This window comes from Cuculus canorus, chromosome Z (genome assembly GCF_017976375.1).
Source record: "Cuculus canorus isolate bCucCan1 chromosome Z, bCucCan1.pri, whole genome shotgun sequence".
Classification (NCBI taxonomy): domain Eukaryota; kingdom Metazoa; phylum Chordata; class Aves; order Cuculiformes; family Cuculidae; genus Cuculus; species Cuculus canorus.
In genome coordinates this window covers 4,936,530-4,963,735 of record NC_071441.1, presented here as the reverse complement: position 1 = coordinate 4,963,735, position 27,206 = coordinate 4,936,530, and the positions used below count along the sequence as shown (strand labels likewise).

Here is a 27,206-nt window from a genome sequence, read left to right as displayed (position 1 = left end):
AATTGGTGGAAGCAAAACAGGAAAAGCATCGAGGTATGTAAACAGTTGTGGTTAATGGGAGAGGGAGAGCAGTGATGATTTTGTTCTTCGGAGCCAAGATACAGCATTGCCACAACTGTTCTTCTGTTAATTTGGGTTTATATATAAATATATTTGTGTGCTCATGAAGGTATACGTATATGGTGTGAATGTAAAGTAGATTCCGCACATTGCTGCAGTAGATTCTGCTGCTTCTTTCCTTAGAAATCACACACGCTTTCTGAGTGTGTGAGATATGTAAGTGTGTATGTTGCTAGAAAACACAGCAGTTGTAACTGTACCCTTTGGAACTATTTTTGTCCTGTGGTATTCCATCAGCACTTCCTAACTCTGCTGATAGATGTAACTGTGAAGCTGGGCTAGCATGACATCTCCGAATACCTGAAAACTTTGAATGTATTAGAAAACCTAATGTCTTGGATATAATTAATCTGCCTTGCTTTAGAAATTCTGTGACCTCTTTTATTTCTGGAAGTTAAAAAAGATGCTTAGACACAAGTCTAACAAAACTCTTTATGTTTAGTATTACGCAAACTAGGAAAATGTTGTTAGCTGTAGTTAAAAATACAGAATTGCCTATAGAAAGCAGCTTCCCACAGCAATAATTGGTATATTTTTGTCATTATTAGCAGCCCCAAGAACTTCTAAGTCGTGCAGGTTGTGCAGATTTTGTTGAACTATGGCACCTCAGTGGGTGATTATGAAATCATAGTAATTCACAGAGAAAGTAGTGAAGAGAGAAATTTTGCTGAGTTCAAGTGAACTCTGTGTGTTCATAGAATTACAGAATATTTCAAGCTGGAAGGGACCCATGAGCATCAATGAGTTCAACTCCCTGCTCCTCACAGGACCACCTAATCTTTAACATGTTAACCCTGTCATGCAGATGCTCATTGAATCTAATTGGTCTGGTGCGATGACCGCTTCCTTGGAAGCCTGTTCCAGTGACCACCCACCCTCTCAGTGAGGAAATTTTTCCTGGTGTGCAGTCTGAACTTCCCTTGGTGCAGCTTTATTCCATTTCCTCGTGTCCTGATGTCATCAGAGAGCAGAGGAGAGATCAGCATCTCTGCTAACCTCTGTGAGGAAGTTGTGTATGGTGATGAGGGCATCCCTCAGCATTCTGATTGGTGCTGTTTGGACCTCTACAAAGAAAACTGGAAGAAAAAGGCTTTTCTTTCTGCCAATTAGTCCTCTGACCAGAGGTTACTAAGCCTAGTGATGAAGATGGCACTGGATTACTTACTACTTGTTTTGGTTATGAACCGAATCTTAATGTTTAAAAAGAAAGGGGAAAAACAGAAAGCAAAAAAAGGGGGTGTATGGAGGTGGAATTAGATAGTAGTAGATTAGACGTGATCAAACAAGACTCAAAAGACATCAGTTATCAAGCAGATTCTTAACAAGTTTAAAGTCTCTGGTCAAAATTTGTCTTCAAAATGGACAGGGAAGACAACATGGATATTTATGTAGATGTACTTGGCTAATGTGAATTTGTAGCAGCATGCTTCAAGTCCGTTAGAAGCTGGGAGAAATTATAATACTGTATTTGGTACAGCATCTTAGAATGACACTAAATTACTATGTTTTCAAGAATCTGTTTATGTCCTTATTTGCAAGCATGCATAATGTGTGTTCTCCATAATCTTTTCTAGGTAATTCAAGTGTTGATGTAACTGAGACAGATGTGAGTTGAGTTAGGAAAGCTGAGAGGCTTATTCAGAGGTGCAATAGATTTCACAAGGGTATTTGATCTCTGGTAAATCACTTAAATTAGGGATATACTTGTAAAATATTAAGTAATTATGTTATATTTTGTTAGCAAAGAAATTAGAAGTAACTTATCTTTGCTGGTGTTTTTGTTTGTTTAAGAAAATCACAAACTTTGTTAGTGTACAAAAGCATAACTACCTAAATTAGGGACCAATTCCATTAATTCAGCTCCAGGTACTTGCTCTTTTCACTTATTTATACCTAGTAATGACATCATACTTGTCTCATGTGGGCTTGCGTAATAGAAGAGTGCTCAAAATATGTCAGTTCAGGTCCAGCTGTCTTCATTTGGCATCAACTAATGAACTTTAGTGAGCAAACAGACAAATTGAAGGGATGTGCCAGCTTCACAGTCCGTTTTGTGGTTCACCTGGTCAGAGCTGCCTCAGGAGCAACTAGATTGTTGCATTTGCATTTTACCTTAAATGTCAGACTTGCATTATGAATTATGTTAGTTGAGGATTATAAGCAATCTTGTTTACATAAATAGTGTTGAGAAAAACTGAATTTATTAAAAAGTGTTGTAGAATAAGTGGTCCTTGGCATGTCCTTCATCCCGGTTCTTTGAAGCAATTTTTTCTGTTCTTGAAAATATGGAAAAAATATTTGTACATATACACAGAAACTATTAAACAAGGTTCTTATTTATTGTACGTGGAGTTGATGAATTTATTGTATCTAATAATATCTTTAAGAAAGATGACCAATATTATGGTATTGCCTTCTTGTGTGTAAGGTCAGCTCGCTTATTGGACTGAATGCTGCCCATTTTTTTACAGACCAAGTCTGCAGCTGGATCACCAAACTGATCTGGATGGCTATAATCTGAGACTGTAACCTCCTTCTGAAACTGTAATGTGTGAAGTTACTCTCAGAGAACCTTTATCTGGCTTTTAGTAAAGTTTGCTGCTACCAGAAGAGGTTTTATGCTGTTAATTCCCTTGGATCATACCAAAACTAAACTTACTAATTTGGGTATTGTGTTAATCTATGTAGCACTTGGCATTAAAGATTTTCGGTTTTTCTGGGCTTCTCTTGAGGAAAAAAAAAAAAAACAAAATAAACCAGCATTCCTGATAGGAGTGGATAAGCAACAATGTGTATTTGAGAATGTTTTACATATATTGTGTCTTTCAAATGCGCATGACTGGAAAGCTCATCTGTGTTAAAAGCTTCCCCATTCCTTTTCCTGTACCACAACTGAATATTCAAACATGCAAATACGTGTACTGCCCTTGCTAAGGCAAGAAGTCTGTGTTTCTTGTATGTTAAGCGTGGAGTAGGATGTGAAGTGTTTGTGGTGTTCTGGCTGGCTTGCAGGAAATCTGCTGCCTGGAAGCGTGATTGCCAAGGGTATCTTCTTGAATCTATGCTCAATCAAATACCCTGCCTTTCAAAGGCATAAGAAAACAAATATAAGCATACTGATTTTGAAGGCCTATTCTTGTTACAGTGTACAGCTGCAGGAGTGGCAAACCATGATAAGAATAGTCAAGGTTATACCCTGTGAGGTAAACAGGAAATCGAAGATCATTGACAAATTTTCCAATTCCTGTTGTGGATACCCTGCAAGCTGGATGAAATTCTGGAATTGCTTGCTTGAATTTTTAACAATTTTAATGCACTATAACCAAAAAACATGATGTCCGTCACTTGGATGAGTAATCTAGAGTCACATGAATTATACATTCTAGACACGTTTTAAAATTATATGGGAGCCTGAGACCCTTTTTTATTGTTCCTGTAGTGATTAGTTTCAAACGGGACTTCTGGTTACCACTGGTACTTAAAGATATCTACGTCAAACTTGCTACAGAGGTAGCTCCTCACTGGGGGCCTGCAGTCTTAGGTGAGGACAAGCTGTGATGCCAGAGGAAGATACGTATGGAGCTGCCGTTTGTGTTTGAGAGTTCAGCAGGATGGCACAGGGTGTCACCGGTGCGCTCAGTGCAGTCCATCCCCAGCGGGGATGCTTCGTGGTAGGGATGTCCATCTGAAATGGTTGTGTTTCTTGAAACTCTGCAAAACCCCGAAAGCAGAGTATGGAAGTCTTTGGTGAACTGTTAGGATATGGTTTCAAGCTGTTTCCTGAAATAAACCATCTGGATCTTTGACGAGATGTTTGGAGCTGGTGAAATTAAGAGCAAGAGGCCTGAGGACTTTGCAACAAGCAGATGCGCACTTGTAGATGCAGGGACTCTGCTGCTTAGGCTTGACAGGCTTCCAAGCTCCTTCTGAGTGTGTATTTGTAGAACGAGATTTAAATTAGACAGATACACTTTACCAAAATGGGGGGAGAGCTGAAGGAGAATCTGTTGTTTTAAGACTAACTGATTCTAAGAGGCCTTTAAAAAAGATGGATGGGTGAATGGTAGGTCTTCATTTTAAATCACGTTATAAAAATTTAACAGCAAAAGTTTCAGATTTTGCCATATATCCTATGTGAAACTTAAGTTGCCTTCCTTACTAATTCTCCTGTTAATTTGACTGCATTTGAGAAATGAGATGTCACAGGAAACAACTGTCTGCTTTTGCTATTAGATGTGTTTGGACCTTTGAGAATACAAACCGAGCCACTGTTGGGGGAAGCTATTCTGAGCTCGACATAGCTGTTCCTCTAGCAGCTGGATGGACTATAAGAATTAGGCAAAATGATTCAGATGAAAATACATTGGGACTTGGTTTTGTCAGCACAGATGGGGAACTGGCTCCCACATGAGTGGATGACAAAAGAATTACAAGGGCTTGATTGCATATGTGAGTTTATGTTAGACTCCTGTAGCCAAGAAACGGTGCTGGCTAGTCAGGCTCCACACCCATGAAATCAATGTCGAAGTCCAAGTTTCAAAGAGGAAGCCAGAGTTACAAGTGGAACTTGCAGACCAGGCAGGTGTTGCGTTTTTTCATTTCCAATTATATGGCTGTCCCGTAGTCTTACTGTACAGCACTGACTGCAGTGCGGTACAGGGTGGGGCATCATCTGTTTACTCTGCACAATGTCTACAAGCACAATTCTGCATTATCAGCATAAGGCTCTGTATTTGTTTCTGTAAGTTGGGTATTAAATGCAAGGAAAAAGATTTCTTTGCTAATAATCTTCAAAGGCCTTGTAGGTTCTGAGTTTTAATGTACATTCTGTTGCTGATGAGGTTTGTTTGAAAGTACCTGGTTCAGGTTATTAATGTAACGTTGCATCACAGAATCTGGAAAAGCCTGTTGCAGCAGTGAACTGACAGGAACAAGAACTGACAGGCAGTGTGACAGCTGCTCAGGATTCCTGTTTGCTGTTTATTGTTTCTGTAGCCTTGTTATGTTTACCTTTACACTTCTACAACACTGCTGGTATGGAGTGTAAAATAATCCCATCCTTTCAGCTTGGCCAGAGGGGGAGGAGCAGGGAATGGTTTCCTCTGCTGTTGCATTCTTGCAGCAAAAAAAAAAATCCAGTCAAAAATGAGGAATAAGAGATTAGTAGGGTTTTCTGAGTAAGAATTTAAACCAGCCTCCATAAATATGAGTACACAAACATATGGAACTTGTGCTGGTGATGTCTGCAAATATCTGCTGAATAGGCATTTTGTTCTTTTCCTCACTGCTGCTGTTAAGGAATGATAAGTCACTTATACTTTCTCCAGAACTGGTAGACATACTGTCTGTCATTGTTGAAGGTTATTACACGGAACTATTTTAGACAGTGTTGATGATAGTTACTAAATATGCAATATATTAACATGAATAGAAATAACAAGGACTATGCTGAGTAACAGACTTTGTGGTTCTATTTAAACAGAAATGGCACCTTAAGTTCTATATAATTGCACATTGTAAATACTGTGGTTTTGAACTGAGGGGCAGCATTTGCAGTGGTCAGAAAGTATAAAGTTTTGTTTTTCCAAGACTACCAAACTGAAGTAACTATTTAACTGCTGATTTAACTGCTGATACTTCAGTGGCTATTTCTCAATGCTGTTGAGGTTAATAAGTGAATAACTTCCCGCAGTAACTTTAATTCTCAATTTTTGACCAAGTATAAAATGTTCAGTGTCTTCGAAGAATTTCTGTATAGTTACTTAGCTTGTTATAATAATACAAGAATATGACATGATATAGAAACTTCTGTTCTGTGTTGTTTACATGAAAGTAGGGCACCCTGCCTAAAATCTGAGTGTGCCTAATGGAAACTGAACTAAGTATAAAACAACCTGTGATTGTTTTCAGAATATGGACTTGCTCATCCAATTAAGTGGAGTTTTTTTGTTTTGTTTTGTTTTTTTTGTTTTGTTTTCTTAAAGAGGTGAGCTCCCATATTCTACTATGATATTCATTGTAACAAATAAATATTTTTTGACTTTATGTCACCTGCTCAAGAGGTCTGTCAGGAATAAAGAACCGCCCTTTGCCAAACAGTTGTTGATTCTTCCTTATTAAGTATCTTCAAGATCCTTTCGTAATGTGGTCTCACTTTTGATCTTAGGACTGTGAAGGGGAAATGCTGACTACATTAGTTGGCAAAAGGATTCCTCAACAGCTCCATAAATTCCTTCCTTCAAAGACTTTGGGTCAGTCATTCTGTTATTTGCTTTACATTTCCATAACTGTCTAGAAGGTTTTGTTTGTGGGTGGTAGTGGTTTGTTTTCCAATGTAATTTTTCCTTTGTTATTTATGTTTAATTAAGTATGAATTTTCACTTGCCAAATCCATGCCGATTTTTAGCTTGTGTAGTTTTCACTAGACCTGTAAATATCCATTTTAATTTGTAATGACCTTCCTTTCACCGGAACCTTGTTAATAAGTTGCATATTTAAGTTCACATGGCTTGCTAGTATAACCACTAGCTATGCAGGTGGCAGCCCTTCTGTCTTCCCCTAGTTAAATATATTTCCTGTAAATGCTGAGTCCATCTTAAAATTGTTGAATGCATTGTGCAGGAGCTTGGAACTATTTTTATGTTCTCAGGTGGAATATATTTATCATTATTTAATGCCTTTAGGTCTGTATCATAAATTTTATATCTTTCCTTCCTTTATTTGTTTTCTCTGTTGTACTCCATAACTGCTGGAAGGTGTAAGATGCTATGAAATAATCTTTCAGTTTTCTTTGACTTTCCATTCCCTATCAAGGGCATAAGGTTCATTCTACTTTATCCAAAGATGAGTTACAAGTGCTTATAAATGACTAATATAAAAATAATTTAATATCTTGAGTAATGTTCAAAAGTACTTAAACACCAATCTCTTTATCTCTTTTTTTTTTAAACTGTGACCTATTGACTTTTTGGAGGTAGATTTAGGTGCTCTATCTGTGTTCTAGTTGCTGTGTAATTTAATGAGATTTCCCTTCTCTGTGATCTCATATGTGATTTTCAAGCCTCAATAACTGAATTTTCTTGCTAAATTCCAATGGAACTAAAAGAAAGGTGAATTGCTAAATTTGAACCAACAAACTTGTTCATCTCTAGAGTTCTGGTTATTCCCCTGCACTGTAAATAAAACAAGGAATGATAGCTTCGCTGTCTGCTAATGCTTTGGTGGCTTCTTTAGGAAATACCATTTCACTGTATTGTAGTGCTGACTTTGACATCTTTTTGTGCTTGGCAGTGTATAAGTAAGCTGGGTGTTATACGGTATGTCTAATGATTAACCTATAGTAGCTCCAGAATGCCTACCTGCTGACTTGTTCTTGGCACCAAGGGCTCAAATGTCTCCCACTAATCATTTGTAAATGCTGTTGAACCTGAGAAGTGCTTGACTTGCATGCTGCCACTGTTATGCGATTTACATGAAGGAACAAAATAAGATCACCTTAAAAATATTCTTTATCATTTTAGAGACTTGTTTCATGTTGGTGGCTTAGTCCATGTTGTGTAAAGAGCTTTAACATAACTTAAAAAAAATAAGACAAAGTAGATGATCAACTATCCTTTAGAAACTATTTCAGAACAACCTCAGTTATGTTTGGAGATTGTCTAAGCCAAAATAAGAGGCTTGCAGTCCAAAGCACGTGGACCTTGCACAATTTTTTTGAATAATTTTGGTTTTAGATAACCCATAGCACCTGAGAAGGAAAAGTTATATCCTCATTTCTAGTTCAGAAACTGTAATTTATATTAGTAGAATTATCAGCTTTGCATAACAGATGTTCCAAGGATGTAGTACTCATGCGCTACACCTACAGCATGCAGCTAGTCCCCTTCCTCCAGCCTGCAGGGGCAATGCTGCTACAGTCCCAAATAGTCCAGAACCCATGCAAAACAAATGCTTGCTGGGCATGTAACCAAGAGTGAATGCTTTGAGAAGTTTGAGAATGCATGCTGTTGGTTTAAAAGAAGACATTGGACTGAAGACAAACTTCTTTTAGACAAGTTTTTCAATGCTTAGGTAATTTCTTCATGAAAAGAAACGTGACTTAAAGAATTCACACATCTATATACAATATTGGTGGAACCGAGGTTTGGAAACCCAGTACTGTGAAAGTTTTCTGCTGCTCCTTAGTCCCGGGAGAATACAAGCTGTGCTGTAATTTTGTTTTTCATTTCCTAAGCCCCCATGATTTATAGCTTTTTACAGCTGGAATTGCCTCAGAGTTAGCTGACTAGCTAAATACAGTGAATACCTAGAAAAAACAACCACGCTTCACTAGCACCTGCAAAGTCTGCCTGTTGTATGAACTGTAACTACAGGTAATACTAACTTTTAAAGTGTTTAAGAGAGTATGGTATGGGTATTCTGCAACAGAGTTGGCTCCTGCTCGTGGTTGCCATGAACCAGCACCTGCAAGGCAGAATCAGTGCTCTGAATAAAATGGATTGGCTATGCAGAAACACTTCAGAGGCTGGCAGCACACTCTAAAAACCACAGCCTCCTCATAAATTACGCTGCTGTATGTTCATATCATGATGGTTAAGCACCATGAGGCTGGCAGCTGCTTTGGAGACAGCCTGGAAACAAGATGAGAAGCAGTGTCACCTGCAAGAACAGCCTGGAAACAAGATGAGAAGCAGTGTCACCTGCAAGAAGAGTGATCGCCTGTCAGGGGATTTTCTCTTTCTCTGCATCTGAACAGCTTCTCACATTTTTCTGTGAATTATTCTGTTCCATCAGGCATTGTTAGGGCATGCACTGATCATCTGGGGTATTTTTAGAAAGCGTAAATAATGGTGGAGGCATGCTTTGAATTTTCCTTTCCGCAGCAGCAGAAATGCCAGCAGTTCACATCACGTGGCTGGTTAAACAAGTATACATCTATTCTAGTAACATTTTCCCACCCAAACATAGCATCTAAGCGCTCGGTGGAGAGCATGTGCTTACTGGAGCCTGGCTGGCTCTGAGGGTTATGCCTCGAAAACTTAACCATTACAAGCCTCTGTCGTTACTCTAATTCTCATGATGTTAGTCCTTGGTCACAAAACAGTAGGACATAAATTTAAGCCACCTTAGCCTCAGAGGGAGGCATGTACGATGGTGCATCTGAGTTGTCCATCTGTGGAAGTTAAGGAGAATTAGAAGGGAAACTGAAAGAAACCCCCACCCTGTACAACTGAAGGAACTGTAACATTAATGGGTTTGTTCACCCATGTTTTCTGAGCGGTGTTAGGGACAAAACCACCAGCTTATGGGTCAGGGCTCTCAGCTGACTGTCACACAGGGGAGGCTGCTTCTGCCCTGGCATCCACAGCTGTGGGATGGCTGGATGGCTCACCTGTGCCCCAGCCAGGGTAAATCATGGAATCACAGAATGAATTGGGGTGGAAAAGACCTTAAAGATCATCTAGTTCTTTGAAGTTCCTTAAATACAATGGGTAAATATCCTAAAGTGGAATTGCAGGAGTATTATTCAGCCATAATTTTGTTTGACGTGTCTACCTCGTTTTCAATTCCGTACATTCTGCTTTCCTTTTGCAGTTGCTGGAAGTGTTATCAAAAGAAAACACTACACACTATTTCTAACAGTATACGTTTACGTTTATGGTTTCTTTACCCAACTAAATGCCATCTATGCAAAGAGACTCCATCTTTTTGATTTCCAAACTCTTTAAGAACTGATGTTCATTTTCTGCTATAAGCCTTGGAGCGACAGGACTAGAGGTGTAAACTGGAGAAGGACAGATTTAGACTGGACATAAGAAGGAATTTCTTCCCTATGAGAGTGGTGACACATTGGAAACTGGAACTGGATGATCCTTAAGGTCCTTTCCAAACCAAACTAATCTGTGATTCTATGATTCTATGAGCATTTGAACTGGTCTATAAAAAGCCATGCCTTTAAATTGGAGAGGGGAAGATTTCGATTAGATATTAGGAAGAATTTCTTCACAATGAGAGTGGTGAAGCAGTGGAAATTGGAACCAGATCATCTTTAAGCTCCCTTCCAACCCAAAATATTCTGTGATTCTATAACCATTTGACCTGGTCGTTAAAAAGTCATGCCTTTAAATTGGAGAGGGGAAGATTTAGTATCATAGAATCTCTAGGTTGGAAAAGACCTCTTAAGATTATCAAGTCCAACCATTCCTAAACTGGAGAGGGGCAGATTTAGACTGGACATTGGGAAGAATTTCTTCACCATGAGAGTGGTGAGGCACTGGCCCAGGTTGCCCAGGGAAGCTGTGGCTGCCCCATCCCTGGAGGGGTTCCAGGCCAGGTTGGATGGGGCCTTGGGCAGCCTGAGCCGGTGGGAGGTGTCCCTGCCCATGGCAGGGGGGGTGGAACTGGATGGGCTTTGAGGTCCCTTCCAACTTAAACTATTGTATGGTTTTATGAGGCTAAGTCAGGTGGGAAAGTTGTTTCCCTTTACGACGAGGAGCAGAAATGCGCGCGTATTACACAGCAAACAAACCCAAGTCAGACAAAGCCCGTGGTCCTCCACCCCCATCCCCTCGGCCCCGCCCGCCGCGCGTCAGCGCCGCCCGCGCCGAGCCCCCCGCGCGCTGCTCCCGCGAAGATGGCGGCGCACCGACTGCTGCTGTCGACTGGTGCGCGCCTGCTGCGCGCCGCGCGCGGACACGCGGTACGGCGGGGGCGCCGCGGGGAGGGGGAGCGCGGGCCGGGGCCGCGGGAGGAGCGCGGGCCGCCGTGACCTTGGCGATGGGCTCGCGGGTTGGAATGCTTTTGTGTCTTCTGTGCATGTCGGGGGCGCGGCTGCCGCCCCTCGCCCGCCCCGCGGCACCGACCCGCCTGTAACCGCGGCCGAGCCGCTCCCGTCCCGGTGTCGCTTCGAGCAGGAGCGTTTCTGTGGCTTTTCTTTTTCAGTTGAAACAGCTCAGTTGCTTCCTTCTCGCGTTTACTCTTATCGTACAGTCACAAAACGGTTTGGGCTGGAAGAGTCCTGCGCTTGGGGCACAATAACCCCGTGCAGCGCTACGGGCTCGGGGAAGAGTGGCTGGAGAGCTGTACAGAGGAGAAGGACCTGGGGGTGTTGGTTGTCAGTGACTGAACATGAGCCAGCTGTGTGCCCAGGGGGCCAAGAAGGCCAATGGCATCTTGGCTTGGATCAGAAACGGTGTGACCAGCAGGAACAGGGAGGTTATTCTCCCTCTGTACTCAGCACTGGTGAGACCACACCTTGAGTACTGTGTTCAGTTCTGGGCCCCTCACCACAAGAAGGATGTTGAGGCTCTGGAGCGTGTCCAGAGAAGAGCAGCGAAGCTGCTGAGGGGCTGGAGAACAAGTCTGACGAGGAGCGGCTGAGAGAGCTGGGGTTGTTCAGCCTGGAGAAGAGGAGCCTGAGGGGAGACCTTATTGCTCTCTACTACTACCTGAAAGGAGGTTGTGGAGAGGAGGGAGCTGGGCTCTTCTCCCAAGATTTGTGACAGGACAAGAGGGCTCCACCAGGTCCACCAAGGAAGGTTCAAGCTGGATATCAGGAAAAAAATTTTCACAGAAGGGGTCATTGGGCACTGTCAGAGGCTGCCCAGGGAGGGGGTGGAGTCCCCATCCCTGCATCACCCATTTAAAAGACAGGGGACAAGGTGCTCAAGGACATGGTTCAGTAGCAGATAGGAATGGTTGGACTCAGTGGTCCTTAGATCTTTTCCAATTTACTGATTCTGTAATTCTATGAAGGAACCTTAAAGATCATCCTGTTCCAACTCTCCGCCATGGGCAGGGACACCTCCCACCAGAGCAGTTAGATGGCTGTTCAAAGGTCCTATCTAACCTGACCTTGAACACCTCCAGGGACTAGGCATCCACAACTTACTTGGCCAACCTGTGCCAGTGCCTCACCACTCTTGTAGTGAAGAATTTCTTCCCAATGTCTGGCCTAAATCTTCCCCTCCTTCCAATTTAAAGACATTCCCCCTCGTCCTGTTGCTATATGACCTTGTAAAAAGTCTCTCCTCAGCTTTCTTGTAGCCTCTTCAGGTACTTCAAGGTCGCTATAAGGTCTCCTCTGAGCCTTCTCTTCTCCAGGCTGAACAAGCCCAACTCTCTCAGCCTGTCCTCATAGCAGAGGTGCTCCAGCCCTCTGAGCATCTTTGTGGCCTCCTCTGGGCCTGTTCCAACAGGTCTCTATCCTTCTTATGCTGAGGATTCCAGAACCAGGCACAGTATTCCATGTTGAATCTGGAGTAGAGGGGGAGAATCGCCTCCCTCTTCCCAGTGTCTTTATGGAAAAATAATCATATGTTTTTCAGTCTTTGTTTTGCTAAGTTCTATTTTGCTCTTCTGTAAAATGTACTTCAATTCTGTTGATTGTTCTGGGAGCTCATCTGTCCTCATGTCATTTCTTTCTTAAACCTGGGCTGCCAGAATTGCAGCCAGCTCCTGAGATCTTAGCTAGCTGCCCCGGTGTGCAGGGAAGGGTGGGTGATCCCTGGCACTTCTGCTCCCTGAAAGGCCGTTGCTCTCAATGGCAAAGTGGGTGGGAAAGGGACTGAAAAAGAACATGTTTAGTATAGAAGGGCAGACACCTTTGTTAGAGACATCCGGCCTGGGAATGCACACCTGTAACACACGCTGCTCTGCTGTTCCCCGCTGTTACAGGCAATTGGGTAGATTAAAGAGAATGTACCGTATGGGTGGGTACAGGCGATGGTGTGGCCTCCCTCCAGACCTGGCCTTTGTGCAGCCCTGATGTACTGCAGCTCCTGAGGATGCCAGCACTCATACTCAGTTTGTCACTTGCGTACCAAAAGAGACACTCTTTGCAGTCTTGCTGTCAACAAAAAATATTTCTGAAATAAATAATCTTGGCATAACTGAGCATTGAGAAGGTTCTTCTACTTTTTCTCAGCTGACACTGTTGCTTATGATCCATGTACTGATTTTTTTTTGTTTTGAGCTCATCAAAGCAGAGGAACATCAGTGTTTCCATTGAGAGGGAGATAAACCTGCAGTCAGAAAGATTTTCTTAATATTTAGTATAAACTCCTTTTATTATTAATTTTATTAAAAAGGCAGTTTGTTTAATCCTGAAACCAAGCCGAAAAAAATTGCTGTGTTTGTAACTGGATCTTAAAGAAACTTTTTAGGGAAGAATTAGGGTATTGTCTTTAAAACGTGTATAGATAAGGTTGTTTATTATTTATTTACTTCTTCCCTAGTTTAAAATTTCTCAGTTCTTGTAAATTACAAGTGGAAACACCATTAGGTAGTATTTTAACTTCTAGATGCTTTCAACTTATGGAGGCTGTCAGTGTCCTGACATAAGTGTCAATTCCTCCTGATACCTTGACAGCATGTGGATACTATTAATGCATGGTAGTATTAGTGAGGGGGGAAAAAAAAAGAAAAAAGGTTAAGGTAACTGTGACCTGAGAGCATAATAGATGAATTAGGATGTATAATGGCTTTGCACTGTGAAGTCTAGACCTCAGGATGGTATTTGTATTGATTTTGCCCTCCGTATTTCTCCACTTTGTTGGAGTCTTCCTCATTCTGGATTGTTCCTCAACAACACTAAGAACTCTTAAGATTGTGTTAGAAATCAGGGAGCTGAAGGGAATTTCTGCTTGTTATGCTGCCAGCACAGCACTGTACGTCATGTTGTTCCTTGGTCTCCACTCCAGTTTTGTTGTGGTGTTGGTTCTCTAGCAATTTCTGATTATGTTTAGTGTCTGTGTGTCTTTGGAGCTACAAGAAGCAAAAGATATGTTATAGCAGTCTTTAGGCTGCTCTGACTTGTGCTGAGGAATTAGATTAGTGAATCTGTTTGTAGTAAGTCACAATTTGTCAGCAGCTGAGGATTCAATTTAAATTCTGTTTGGACATTGTCAAATCAATGCAGCTCATATGAAGCCTAAAGCCTTCAAAATACATATGCATTTCATTAAAATAAAGATACTATATAATGCTTTTTGTTTATTCACTTGTTTCTTTTAATGTTATTTCAGATTTGTGGATGCTATTTTTCTACCAGCTCTCACTGCAACACCAAGTTTTATACTGATGCTGTTGAAGCTGTAAAAGATATACCTGATGGGGCAACTGTGCTTGTTGGTGGTAAATATTTAAATTCTTTATGGATGCAGTCATATGCTGGATTAATGAGATACTTTTTACCATTTACTTAGTTTCTTTTAATATTAACTATTTTAAGAATCTATATACTTGTATGGCTATTTTAAACGAGCGATTTTATATTCTGCTAACGAGAGGCAGACTCTTTCAGTGAGAAAATCCTAGTTCATTTCTTAGAGGAGGGAAAAAAGCCTCAGAAAATCACTGTTTTTTCTCCCCAGTAGTGACATTGAACAATCACCTAACCTGTTTCTGGATTTAGGAAGGGAAGATTAAATACTTACCAACATTACTCTAAGTGCTTATGTGAGCACTTCTGGAAGAGTCAAGAAGTTGTGTCATACTGACTTTCACTGTGACTTTTGAATATTCTAGAGGATTTCCACAATTTCATGCTGTTCAGCCTGTTGAAAGAAAAGTGATCTATTTAGTAGATTATAGTGATTTTTAGTATTGAGGGAGTAATGAATTTAGTGTTGTGAAACATGGAAAACCTCTTTGAAGATGCACAATGAGGCAAAATGCCTTCTAGGAAGAATTATTGTATTTAAGATCTGAGGCTAAGTGTTTGCGAAGGAAATGTTAGTACTTACGGTGTTGGTGCCTGGCCTAAGACTTAGGTGCCTCAAATGTGGGGTGGAATTTCATTTTAGACAAACGGGGTTCTTACATAATAGGTATGAGGTGGGGCAGCTCAGGCTATATGGAGATCTATGTTCCTGTGCTTCCAGTTACTCATCTTCCTGAGAACATTCAGATTTCCACATTTTATCACCTAATTATAGGCTAAGCTGTACAGGACAACTCCTTCTCACTCCTCCTTGTGCCTCCCCTTTGACTTTATGTGCAGCAAAGACCTGAAGGTTAGTTATGTAGAAGGAAAAGGAGGAATGAGGAGTACTGTGGTTAGGACACACATCAGGAGAGCCAGGGTCCAGGACCTCTTCTCCAAAGGCCATTTGTGTGTAAGCAGACCTCTGACAGCTAAATGGCTTTCATCCAAACTGGGAAGCATCTAGTAGCTGGGAGGTTCCAGTACTAGGATGCAATGCTTTCCACAAGTGGTGGTTTATTTAGTCAACTAAGGAGCTTGTTCTGTTGAGAAAAGATTTTTAATTGAACAGTACATATTCTCAAATTTCTGGTTAATCTGTGTTCTTTTTCAAACATGTGTTACATTTTCAGTTTTCTGTTATTGCACATAGGTTTTGGATTGTGTGGGATTCCTGAAAACCTCATTGGGGGTTTACTGAAGACTGGAGTAAAGGGATTAACAGCAGTCAGTAATAACGCAGGGTAGGTACTCGTTTGTCTGTAGTTTTACAAGTACAGATTGAATATTCTGTTCATGTGAACAGGCTTATAGGTGTGAAAAAGTCTTCCTTTTAATCACAGGAATCTTCGTATTAACAATATTGCTATTTTTGAGAGTGCTGCTTTTGGAATGAAACCAGAATGTACAGTAGTCTGTAGACTTAGCTTTGCCACTGTTGTAGGCTGTTGCAATTATATGTATTTATATATATTTAACTGGTTGACTGTCACTGAACATTTTGGCTTAAATGCTTTAAATGTATTATCAGTGATTTTTTTTTTATGTATGTGAAGATCTAAGTAGGTTTTTTTTTTTTGGTACTAGTTTGGTGCTTTCTGACTTTCTTACTGTAACTGTTACTTTGAAAAAAACCCCAACAATACAACAGTGGAGCATATAATCACAGAACGGAGAGCCTCTTTAGTAGATCTTGGAATTTTTGATTTTTTTTTTAATAATGTTTGCCCATTAAGTAATTCATGTGGGGTTGACAGAGTAATTTTACATCTAATTTCTTAGTTTCTCATTAAGGCTCTTTTTTAAAAAAGCTGTTCACTGTAGTAGACTCCACAGTACTTGATGTTCTTCATATAGAGAAATAGCTACCGCCACTTCTGTTGAAGTACATTGATAAAATTGAAATGAAATTAAAGGAAAATATTGATATGCAGAATATGATGAATTGCATTTTAAATAAGCCTGGTCATTAAGACTGATATTCTGGTCCTTGCAGTGGTTCTGGATGGTTATTATCTGCAGATGGTCTTGACCTTGATTCAATGATTTACCGCATAAAATGTCATCTTCAGCAGCGTAATAGTTTCAGTGTTTTTTAGTTCATTATAGATTTAGAGGCTGAAGTTCACGATATGTTGATTTTTTTCCATGCCATTGCACATTCATAGGATAACAGATTGATTTGTATTGGTATTTGGCACAGGCACAGTGAATCTCAGTCTCCTTAGACTTGTGAGAAGTGATTTCTGCTGGATGGTAAAAAGGAGAGAGAAAGAGAGAAATAATTTTGAGTGGAAAGATAAGTGACTTTGAGTAGAAGTTATTCACTTTCCTCATACTCTTAATTCTAAATGACACACATATGTAGGTAGGGAGATTGTGCAAAGAGATGCTTCTGGGAGGGAAATGATGGTATGAACGTGAGGAAATGTGAAAAGAGAAGCATTATGGAATAGAATGGACAGAACTACATTTTGTGTTGTATTCTGCACATATTAGGTAGCGTTATAAGCGAGAATTATTTTTGCCTGAAATAATGCTAACTTTCCTGAAAATTCTTTGGACTTTGAGACTCCAGCGATTACTGTGAAATGTTTGGTTGCAGGCAGGAAAGCAAAATTGAATTCCCTTTTTCTTGAAACTAGCTTTCCATGAACATTTGTGGAAGCCTTGATAAGCTCCTCACAGACAGTGTGATGCTTTGAAAGTACTGGGGGCATCTATGCTATTTGTAAAGTCTGGTTTGTGAAAATCCTATGTTGCCTCTCGTATTTAACAGTATCATTAATTCTGAAATTAAATTAATAATAGAATATAGTTTCATCTATTTTTTTTTTATTTATTGTATTACTGTTACATGGAACTTATCCTGCAGTTGTTTGGTAGGGTTTTGGAACCAGGATAAAGCAGAAATGTCATTAATTAAGTCAGAATCCTTTTCACAGTGATTGAGACCATTTAAGCATCTTCTAATACTGTGTCAAAAAGCATATTGATATTATCAAGTATTGCAATAAATGGATTTTAAAGCTGAAGTAGCACAGCAATCATATACCCTGCAGCAGCATATTTAAAGGGTGAATTGTTCCTTTAATCTTGAGATGTCAGGTATTCTTGGGATGGGTAATTTCCCGCCCTCCAAGATGCCTCAGGATGCAGTGTGTTTTGCCTTTGCCCTGTTGCACTGCTGCTGATGCTGTGCTACGTTTGGTCTTCCGTTCTGCAGCTTGTTTCTCCAGCTGCTCCAGTAAGCAGGAGGTAATCAGTTGTGGCTATATTTTCTCGTCCTGAAGTGGGATTGGCAGGCAACTTGTGATTGGATCAGGGAAAGAGCCAAGTGTATAGACAGACAACCTGTTCTGGAGAGCATTGCAGCTGCGTGGATTAAGTAACTTGTCTTTCAAAATGCCTAAGCCACGAAGTGTGTTGCTGAGCTATCTGTTTATAACTTAAAATAGCAGCAATGGAGACAGTGCTTCACTTATATCTAGGGCAAAACAGTAATTAGGAAGTCCTGCAGCGCTCTTACCGACTCTCTTTTAACTGGAAAGAAGGTTCAGCAAGGCCTAGAAATGCTTGGCAGTGTCTGGTAATAACTTTAAAGGAGTAGGATATTCTCAAGTTCACACCCTGCTTTTCTGTGCTGCAGTGTAATAGGGAGGAGATTCCTCCTGCAAATCCTTGTTCAAATCACATAGTTGCTGGCAGGTAAAGCGCTTCTTGGGCCTTTGAAGGACTTGCCAAGGACAGATTGTACAGCAGTGCATGAGGTATTCTTAGGCGCCTGTTTAGGAACATGATACTGCCAAACTGATTGCCTCTTGCTGTGCGTTACGCTAGTGCATACGCTGTGTGCTCGTAAGTGAAGTGGTACCTTTAAGAGTAGTTACTCTTTTGCCAAGTCAAACAAAGCAAAGTGTTAGAAAGAGAAGCAGTACAGATATCCAGTATCTCTGGTATTTACACAACTTGCTGCAGGGGAAACTGGAGCTAGTGAACCAGGGAAATAGTGAAAAATGCCATGGTGGGTGCGTGTACTTCTATAATACATCTTCACACCTTCCTTTATAACTTGTTTTGCATATGTTGTTCATGTTATAAGTATTTCCTTTACACTATGTTATTATAAACCCTTCAAATTTAGTGGATTCTATCTCAGTAAGCTACCAGTATCCATTTTATTAAATTTTTGTTGCATTACTGCTTAAAGCTAGTTTGCTTCACGTATGTTAGTAGGTCCTTATTTTAAACCTTGATTCAGTAAATTCCCAGCATGCCATGATTAGTGTATAGTACCTTCTTGCACATGGATGTTTTTTTCATCTGCTTGTATGATGCTTGTACCAACTTTGTGGTATCTGGTCGCATACCGATTTCAGGTTACAGGGGGCTTGGACTTTTCAGGTCAGCTTGTGCTAAGACTTCTCTAAAGCAGACTATCAGGTCTGTTGTTTCTGACTATGCTCGTGTCAACGTAGCCAAATAGTTAACATTGAAGTTTTAAGAAATAAATTTGCATAAAATTGCTACTTTTAATTTTGCATGATTAAGTGGATTTTTGGCTATAATTCCATTGTGAGATGAACACTTTGTTTCTGTTCCTACGACCTTGATAGGCTGAATTTATACTTGGTGAAAATGAAGTCCATTACTTGCGGTAGCTGCACGTGTGGACTGCCTGTTTTATCACATGAGCTACTTCCCTCTTTCCTTTGACTGCTTTTGAGACTTAAATATGCATTCTTTTTGAATGCTGTAGTGTTAAACAGTTGAGTTGAACTTACAGTAAGAGAGGTTAATATCTTAATTGCTAGTCACCTGGGTGTTCATCTAAAAGGGGCTTGACAGCATGCTGTCAGATTATCACAGATTCAGACTGCCTGCTTAAAAGGTATTACCAGCTTTTTGAACCTTTGCTCTCTGTGCTCTTCATGCAGAAGTTCCTTTTATGTTACAATGTTATGCATTAGTAAGGAAAAAATAGCTTTGAGATAAATGTTTGCACTATTGGTCATGCTGCCTGGATGCACTGTTACTTAGTTCTGTTGAACGTAACACCCTTGTTTTCCTAATGGACTATTTGCAGTTGCCAAATCTCCAGGTAGGGCACTACTTGTATGGCACCGGATGCAACAGTAAACTTAACTGCACCCTGTATTCTAAAGCACAAAAGGTATTTTTATGCTCTTACCAATTAAATATTTTGAATTTAAGGCAGAATTGATAAATGTTATGTATGTTAAATAAGTTTATTTCATTTTTCAGTCATTGCTTTGAGTTGTGTCTTTCTGTTAAAACATTTGCCATCTTAGCCACAGATTCCCCTGCTATTCTTGCATATATAACTCCTATGGCTTAATTCCATCCTTATTATAACTTTTCTATTTGTATGTATTTTTATATATATATATATACAAGTTATCTATACCTATATTACTTATACATATAAGAAAATATTAAGAACTTATATCAAAACATACCGTCAGGTGGAAGTTTCATCGAAGTGATGTTCAAGACTGTCTGCCGTTGTGTGTGTCATTTCTGGATATGCATAAGAAATTCTTTAAAAATCCAAAATTAAGTATACTTTTGGAAGTGAAATACGAAGTCACTGATGAGTTTTATGTTTTGGCGGAGAGATTAGAGTGGAGTTTGGCAAAATTCTTTTCATGGCAAGCTGGCAAAATAATGAAGCAAGGTATATAAGATATTTTCAGTTGATTATTTGAAGCAGTTTACTTTTTTTTTTTTTTTTTTTTTTTTAGTAGTCTTCAGTCTTTCTAAAGAACTTAATCAGATGCCTTATTACAGCTGTAAATGGTGACACTGTGTGAACTGCAAATCCCTGAAAATCTGACTGGGTCATCTTCCTAATTTTAGCTTGGAGGTTATTTAGGATTTTGGAAGGGCGAATTGTACTAAACTTTGCACTACATGGAACTATTGAGGAATCGGCTGTGCAGATGACTCTGTTTTTGATTACAAACGAAGACAAAATAGAACTCAGCATGGTCTAGGAACCCTATCAACTTGATTTTAAAAAAGTAGCAGTAAAAGTTAAACGTAGCTTTTAGCCAGGAAACTATTAAAGTATTATGCATTGATGTTGAAATCCAAGTACTTGATGGAGTAAGTCTATACTGTGTAACTTGCCTGCTAAGGAAAAATATGGTAGATTTTGGAAGTTCTGAATAGAGTTGTTTTATTTGTTGCAATAAAAACGCAATACGCCATTTCACAGCAGAAAGGAATGAGGAAAGAGAAGATGTTGCTGCTGATGTAACCATACAATGTACAGTATTTACCCTCTTCAAAAACTCTGCATTTGCAGCCTTTCAATGGACTTGGCCTAAATGCTTGTGTCATGGTTTAGCCCCATCTGGCCAAACGTGGCAGCTAAAGCCGTGCAGTTGAGCCTCCAAAATCCACCCCACCCCCAGACCCTGGAAGGAAAGGGAAGGGGGAAATCAGAGCAAAAAGATTTATGACTTGGTAGCTAGAACTACAGCTTTAGTGAAATGATAATAATGGCAATGGAAATAATTAGGAAGTAATAAAATATAAACAAATACATGAGGTTGTGCCCCCAGCCCACCCCTTGATGACCATGTATCACCATAAATACTGCACAGCAGACGCAATGAGGTGGTTCCACAGCTAGGAGGGAGCTGGACTCAGGAACTGGATTCAGGAAAGCACGGATCTAGGATCAAGATCAATCAGACAAACAAGGTCCTCACTGGATGTTAAGGAGAGCGAGACCCTCATGATCTCGTTAGTTTATACTGAGTATGACGTATATGGGATGGAATACTCTGTTGGTCTTTTTAGGGTCACCTGACCTATTTGCCTCTCCTTGCAGGTACATCTGAAAGGTGCACCTGGAGTTAAGATGAAGTTATTACAGTGGAGAGGACAGAGTTCTCCTAAGGCTTTAGTAGCAGAGGGAGAAGAGTGAAGTGCAAACACTGCAGGGCAGTTTAAGACTCAGTCACACCAACTTGCATGCAGGGATTTGTGATTCCTGGCAACCTTGAGCTCCCTTGTTTTCTTTCTTATTTCTCCCCTTGAAGTGGAAGAAGTCCCATGCTGCTGGGCTGAGAGAGATTCAGTGCACTGTTTCCTTTGTCCTTTGCCATGGGCTGAAGAGGTGGTGAGATGTTTTCTGGGATCTGTGACCCACTGCCCCTCTTTTCTACTTCTTCCTTCACCTAACCAGGACTGATGTAACATATGGCAGCACCCATGCTTCTCTCTCCATCCTCTTTGCTTGGTCACCTTCCCACAGAGAGCTCCTACCTCTCTTTTCTGCTTTCCATTAAGCAGTTCCCAGTAGTACAGCTGGCAAAATGTCCTAGAAAAAAGGAAAAAAAAACCCCAAACCTGCCTGAAAACAGTGTCTCAAGAATCCATAGGGCAAATAAACGTTATACCTCTGTCTAATTTATTTATCTTCCTATGAGCTGAATCTATTTTCCTCTCCCTGTTAGTTGATTCGTCTTCCTCATCTTGCCCTCATTCTGTGTATCCTGCTGGAAGTGGGTGGGGAGCAGGAAAGGAGAAGAAACAGAATATCATCTGAACAGGCTGCTTTTAATAGTCTTCCAGTGTAACACCTGGGGGATTATTGTGGGACATAGTCTCCCTGTTAAGAGTCAGCAAGAAGACTTGGCAGATGACTTACCAAGAACTGTTATGTGGGTGATTGTCCACATTGATTTTACCCTTGGTTTGCTTGCACATTTGTTCACGGTCTTGTGCAAACACCATTTAGAAAGCATCTGCTAATTTTCTGCACGAAGTCTATAAAGGATCATTTTCTGGTGCTGCTAGGATTATACTTTATCATTATTTTTGTGGACCTATGGATGTGTATCACTAAGAACTCGGGTAGTATCTTCAGCCACATACCTTCTTTCATGTTTGTAAAATTTCATGCTGCAGTGAGGTACCGCTGTAAGCCTGAAAGCTTAAGGCTGCTTTACTAAGAGGTGCCAAACAGGTAGTGATTGATGCACTCATTTTATTGGAAGCATATCTGGATTTCCCTAGATGTGTGGACCCACTGAGAGGTGTAATTGCATGTCAGGTGGAGCAGATCCTTTTGAAAACTGAAAAGCTAGTGATACAAAGTAAAACAGATGAGATGAAGTATCTTTTCAGTGGAGGATGATAGATGAAATTGTTTCCCTCTCCCCACTCTTAGCCTCTTGCCAGGAAAATGTCTAGCTCTGGAACAGGTCCAACTGTTTCCAAGTTTTATGCATAGTTACGCAACACTCGAACTTGCGGAATGCATAAAGAGGCTGTTCATGTGTCTCCAGAAGCTCACTAGTGTCTCAAAAAGCATTCTTCAGGAGTAGGACCAACCACAAATATGCTCTTTTTGCAGCAACAGCAAGTTGCAAAAAACTTTTCTGCTTGAGTTGGAGCCTTGCCCTAGGGTTCTTGCTACATGCTCTCCTTTTTCAATCCATAGTCTTAAGGAGTGATCTAGTTACCCTTTTAATTCCCAAACTAAAAGATGAGAAAGGTCGGGTAGGATATCATGTTACCTCCTCTTTGGCCAACACCTTCTGATTCTCGAAAACTTAAATATTCATGTTGATCTTTCTTAACGAGTGACTTCTGGTCTGAGTAGCATCTCTCAGGAACATGCACTGCAGGCCTGAAGAATCTTTGAATGATACTATAGAGAGGAGGATTTCCTATAGAGGAAGACTGCTCATGTTGAGTGAAGCCCTCATGCTAATTGATCCTGCTGACCATTTGTTTCCTGTTTTCCCAGTAAGGGCAAACTGGTTGTCCAGATCATCCCCACTTTTCTTAGACACCTATAAATGTCCTAGCACAAGGCTGAGAGAGAGAAGAGTGTAATTACTTCTTCAAAACCCCCCCAAGAACCATCTTATGCCTCTTGCCAGGGCGGTTTGACTTTCCAGATCTTTTTTTTCTACGTAAGAATGCAGATTTCTATTCCCTGCTTCAGGAGGCTGTGTAGGGCTTGTTGGTGTGTAAAGCTTTTGTCAACTTGGAAACTTAGGTTTCGTCTTCCTTGTTATGCTGTAGAACCTATTTCGGTTAAGCCACACAGAGAAAGGTCTGGGAGCTGCAGATTGCCATTTTTGTGGCGTGCAGGATCAGCTTGTTGCCTTTGACTACTTCCAGTGTACTTGAGATTTGTAGGCCAGATCTGGCTGGAAGCTGTTTTTGTCTAATTTTTTAATTAGAAAAGACAGCCATTATTTTCTGACAGGAAGGTTTCACAGGCCTGATAGGAACAAAATAATAGGAAGGAATGTGTAGCTAACCAACCAGACGCTCTTAATTCTTACTGTATCAGTGGGATGGGGAAGATGGATCACCTACGTTCTGGATGAGTGCCAAGTTAGGTCTCTTTTCCTATATGTCTTCGATGTTTTCTGTTGATTCAGATTTCATCCTCGTACAGAATGGGGAAGCTTCTAGAAATTTTAACAGTTTTGAGGACAAGGAACACATTCCCTCTCTAGGAGTAATGTGTACTTTCCTTCTTCTGACAGCACACATAATCATAGATGGAAGGAACCTTAAAGATCATCTAGTTCCAACCCCCCTGCCATGTGCAGGGACATTCCACTGGCTCAGGCTGCCCAAGGCCCCATCCCACCTGGCCTTGAACACCTCCAGGATGGAGCACCCACAACTCCCCTTGGCAACCTGTTCCAGTGTCGCACCACTCTCATGGTGAAAAAGTTCTTCCTAATGTCCGACCTAAATCTGCCCCTCTCCAGTTTATACCCATTCTCCCTCGTTTCTTATCCACTGTACTGTCCACCCATCAAATCCATGTAACTCCAATTTAGAGAGAAGGATGTTGTGGGGGACCATGTCAAAGGCTTTACAGAAGTCCAGATGGATCACATCTCTTGGTTTGCCCACGTCCAGTGCTGCGTTACCGCATCATAAAAAGCCACCAAGTTGGTCAGACAGGACTTGCCGCTGGTGAGGCTGTGCTGGCTGCCATTAATCACCTCCCTGCCCTCCATGTACTTTAGCACAGCTTCTAGGAGGATCTGTTCCATGATCTTCCCGTGCACAGAGGTGAGGCTGACAGGTCGGTAGTTCTCAGGGTCCTCTTTTCTACCCTTTTTAAAAACAAGCACAAAGTTACGCTTCTTCCAGTCACCAGGGACTTTCCCCGATTGCCCTGACTTTTCATATATCATGAAGAGTGTCTTGGCAACCACATCTTCCAGTTCCCTCAGGACTCTGGGATGCATCTCATCAGGTCACTTAGACTTAAATATGTTAAGGTTCCTCAGGTGGTCATAATTGCTATATTAACTTCCACTATGTCTTCTTCCTTCCTATCTGTGGCAACAAATTTTTATTGCACTCACTTTTGTTTAAATTTTTAAAGGACTGAGTCCAGCTTTTAAAATAGATAATACAGGATGTGTTCTTTCCATGCCCTCAGTAAAGGATCTTTTTTTCTAATAATGGTTGCTATTTGATAGGAAGGGCATGGCCTGCAAGACACGTACTTGTAAGAGTAACATTTTCAGCATAAACATAATTTAAGCTGAAGAGTTTAAAGAAACTTGTGCCTAAAGCAAAACACCCAAGAAAGCACCAAAATGCAGAAAGGGAGAAAACATAACTAACAATAACTATTAAAAAATATTAGATTAAAAGGAATTTCCCTAAACCAGAAATTGGGGTTTTTTTTGTTCCAGGGTGGAGGTATCAAAGAGCAAAGTGTGGGGAGAATAAATGTGTGAACAGCACTTTCACAGCTCTGTTAAATGTTAGTTTCTTAGACATTCAAATATAAGAAATATAGGAAACGTAAAATAGACTGAAATGCTCAAAAGGATATTTTTTGGAGGGAGGTGAAAGGAAAACTTGTATCAGAAACAGGTGGCCAGCAGGTCCAGGGAGGTTATTCTCCCTCTGTACTCGGCACTGGTGAGACCACACCTTGAGTACTGTGTTCAGTTCTGGGCCCCTCACCACAAGAAGGATGTTGAGGCTCTGGAGCATGTCCAGAGAAGAGCAACGAAGCTGGTGAGGGGCTGGAGAACAAGTCTGACGAGGAGCGGCTGAGAGAGCTGGGGTTATTTAGCCTGGAGAAGAGGAGGCTGAGGGGAGACCTTATTGCTCTCTACAACTGCCTGAAAGGAGTTGTCCTTCTCCCAAGTGACAGGGGACAGGACAAGGGGAATGGTGTGAAGCTCCACCAGAGGAGGGTCAAGCTGGACATCAGGAAAAAATTTTTCACGGAAAGGGTCATTGGATGCTGGAACAGGCTGCCCAGGGAGGAGGTGGAGTCACCACCCCTGGAGGTGTTTAAGGGGCGGGTGGATGAGGTGCTGAGGGGCATGGTTTAGGGAGTGTTAGGAATGGTTGGACTCAATGATCCAGTGGGTCCCTTCCAACCTAGTGATTCTGTGATTCTATGATTCTGTGTCTTTCTGAAGCTAAAATTCCTCTTCTCATTGTCCTAGGGAAGTAAAGTTGTATGACCTGTGTATTCAGGGACCAGTCCTCACTGCAAGTTTATTTTTAAATAAATTGACTGCCTGTGAGGTGAGGAGAAAGAGTGACTTAGGAAGTGAAGAGCAACTTGGGATGAGTGTGACAGAATTAACTTTTGTGCAACTTTCTGTTTAATTTCTATCGGGAATTTTTACTAAGTTTTATTTGAGAGAAGATACCTGCTATCACATATTGGCTTGTCTGTTTCCATTTGTTTACTATCTTTGATAACAAGAGATTTGATGCTTTTCTTGCAAGAAGGATTGTCCTACTTTAAGGGACCATGTACAGGAAATTCTGGCAATTTTATTCTTTTTTTTTTCATCCCCCTTTTTTTCCCCACATAGTCATCTTTCTGCCCTATTCCCAGCTCTTCTGGTTTCAAACTGTTGGATTTTTTTTGTTCCTCTGTGGAGTTAGAAATGCAGATTGTTTCCAGGCAGCATGCATATTATTCTGAAGACTTTGTTGGCACTGTCACACTTCTACCATTGCATCAGAATAGGATTTAAAATTTTTTTTTATAGATCAGAGTTGGAGAGTGGAGCAAGCTTTTACAATAAGTGAAGTTCTTTACATCTGATGAACATGGAATAAGTTCAAAGAACCAGATCAGAGAAGCTTGTTTCACTTCCTCACATGTAGTTTCCGAAATGCCCGAGTACGCATAGAAATGGGTTATCTAACCTTAAAATAGTCGTTGTCATGCATGCGCTTGAGAAGTCTTTCTGACTGTATGCCTCTCCATGAAGCTGTTGTGGTGAGAGGCAGAGAGCTGGTGCTGGTACTAATCTGCTCAGCGCCTGACACAGCCTGTGCTATGAGATGTCGATGCTGGCAACTAAGCAGGTAGTGGTGCTGTTGTAGAAGTGGGTTCATCGCGACCACTTTTATATTTGAAAACAAATATTGTGTATTAGTCAACTTTTTGCATCTGGGCTTTTGAAAGGATGCCAAGAGGTCACAGTTGGGATGTCTGACGTGATCCCTGAAGTGATGGAGTATAAAAATACGTTGAGTGGGGCTTGTTTGTGATTTAGTGGGTTCTTTCCTCTGATCTACACTGATTTATTGTGTGATACAAATACCTCTCAACTCACTCAGCATTGTATCTCGATTTTTAAGTTGTTTGGGTTTTTTTTTCCTTTTTGATTAAGATAGTACTTTTTGTATGGGGAGTATAGATTACACGTCTCCTTTACATTCTTTTTTTTCCCCATCACCATGGCTTATAAAGCCAGGATTAGGAGATATACTTACTGATAATTTGTGTAAAGCATAAAGAGGAAGAATAGAGGAAAGGGAGTCTGGTGCATTACTTTCTCCATCTGGTCATTAGTGGAAAGACATTTCATTTCTATCT

The 27,206-nt window shown here is 40.7% G+C and overlaps 2 protein-coding genes across 3 annotated transcripts in view; one reads left to right on the top strand and one right to left on the bottom strand.

Annotated features, from left to right (window-relative positions):
* RIMOC1 (RAB7A interacting MON1-CCZ1 complex subunit 1) overlaps positions 1–27,206 on the bottom strand; it is a 173,744-nt gene that overhangs the window by 8,753 nt on the left and 137,785 nt on the right. The gene's annotated exons all lie outside the window — the stretch shown is intronic.
* Positions 10,669–27,206, top strand: part of OXCT1 (3-oxoacid CoA-transferase 1) — an 82,092-nt gene continuing 65,554 nt past the window's right edge. The window contains exons 1-3 of the mRNA XM_054054757.1: positions 10,669–10,819; positions 14,145–14,253; positions 15,477–15,567. Of these exons, the coding sequence (XP_053910732.1) occupies positions 10,754–10,819; positions 14,145–14,253; positions 15,477–15,567 (266 nt within the window). The 5' untranslated portion in view covers positions 10,669–10,753. The remainder of the gene's footprint in view (positions 10,820–14,144; positions 14,254–15,476; positions 15,568–27,206) is intronic.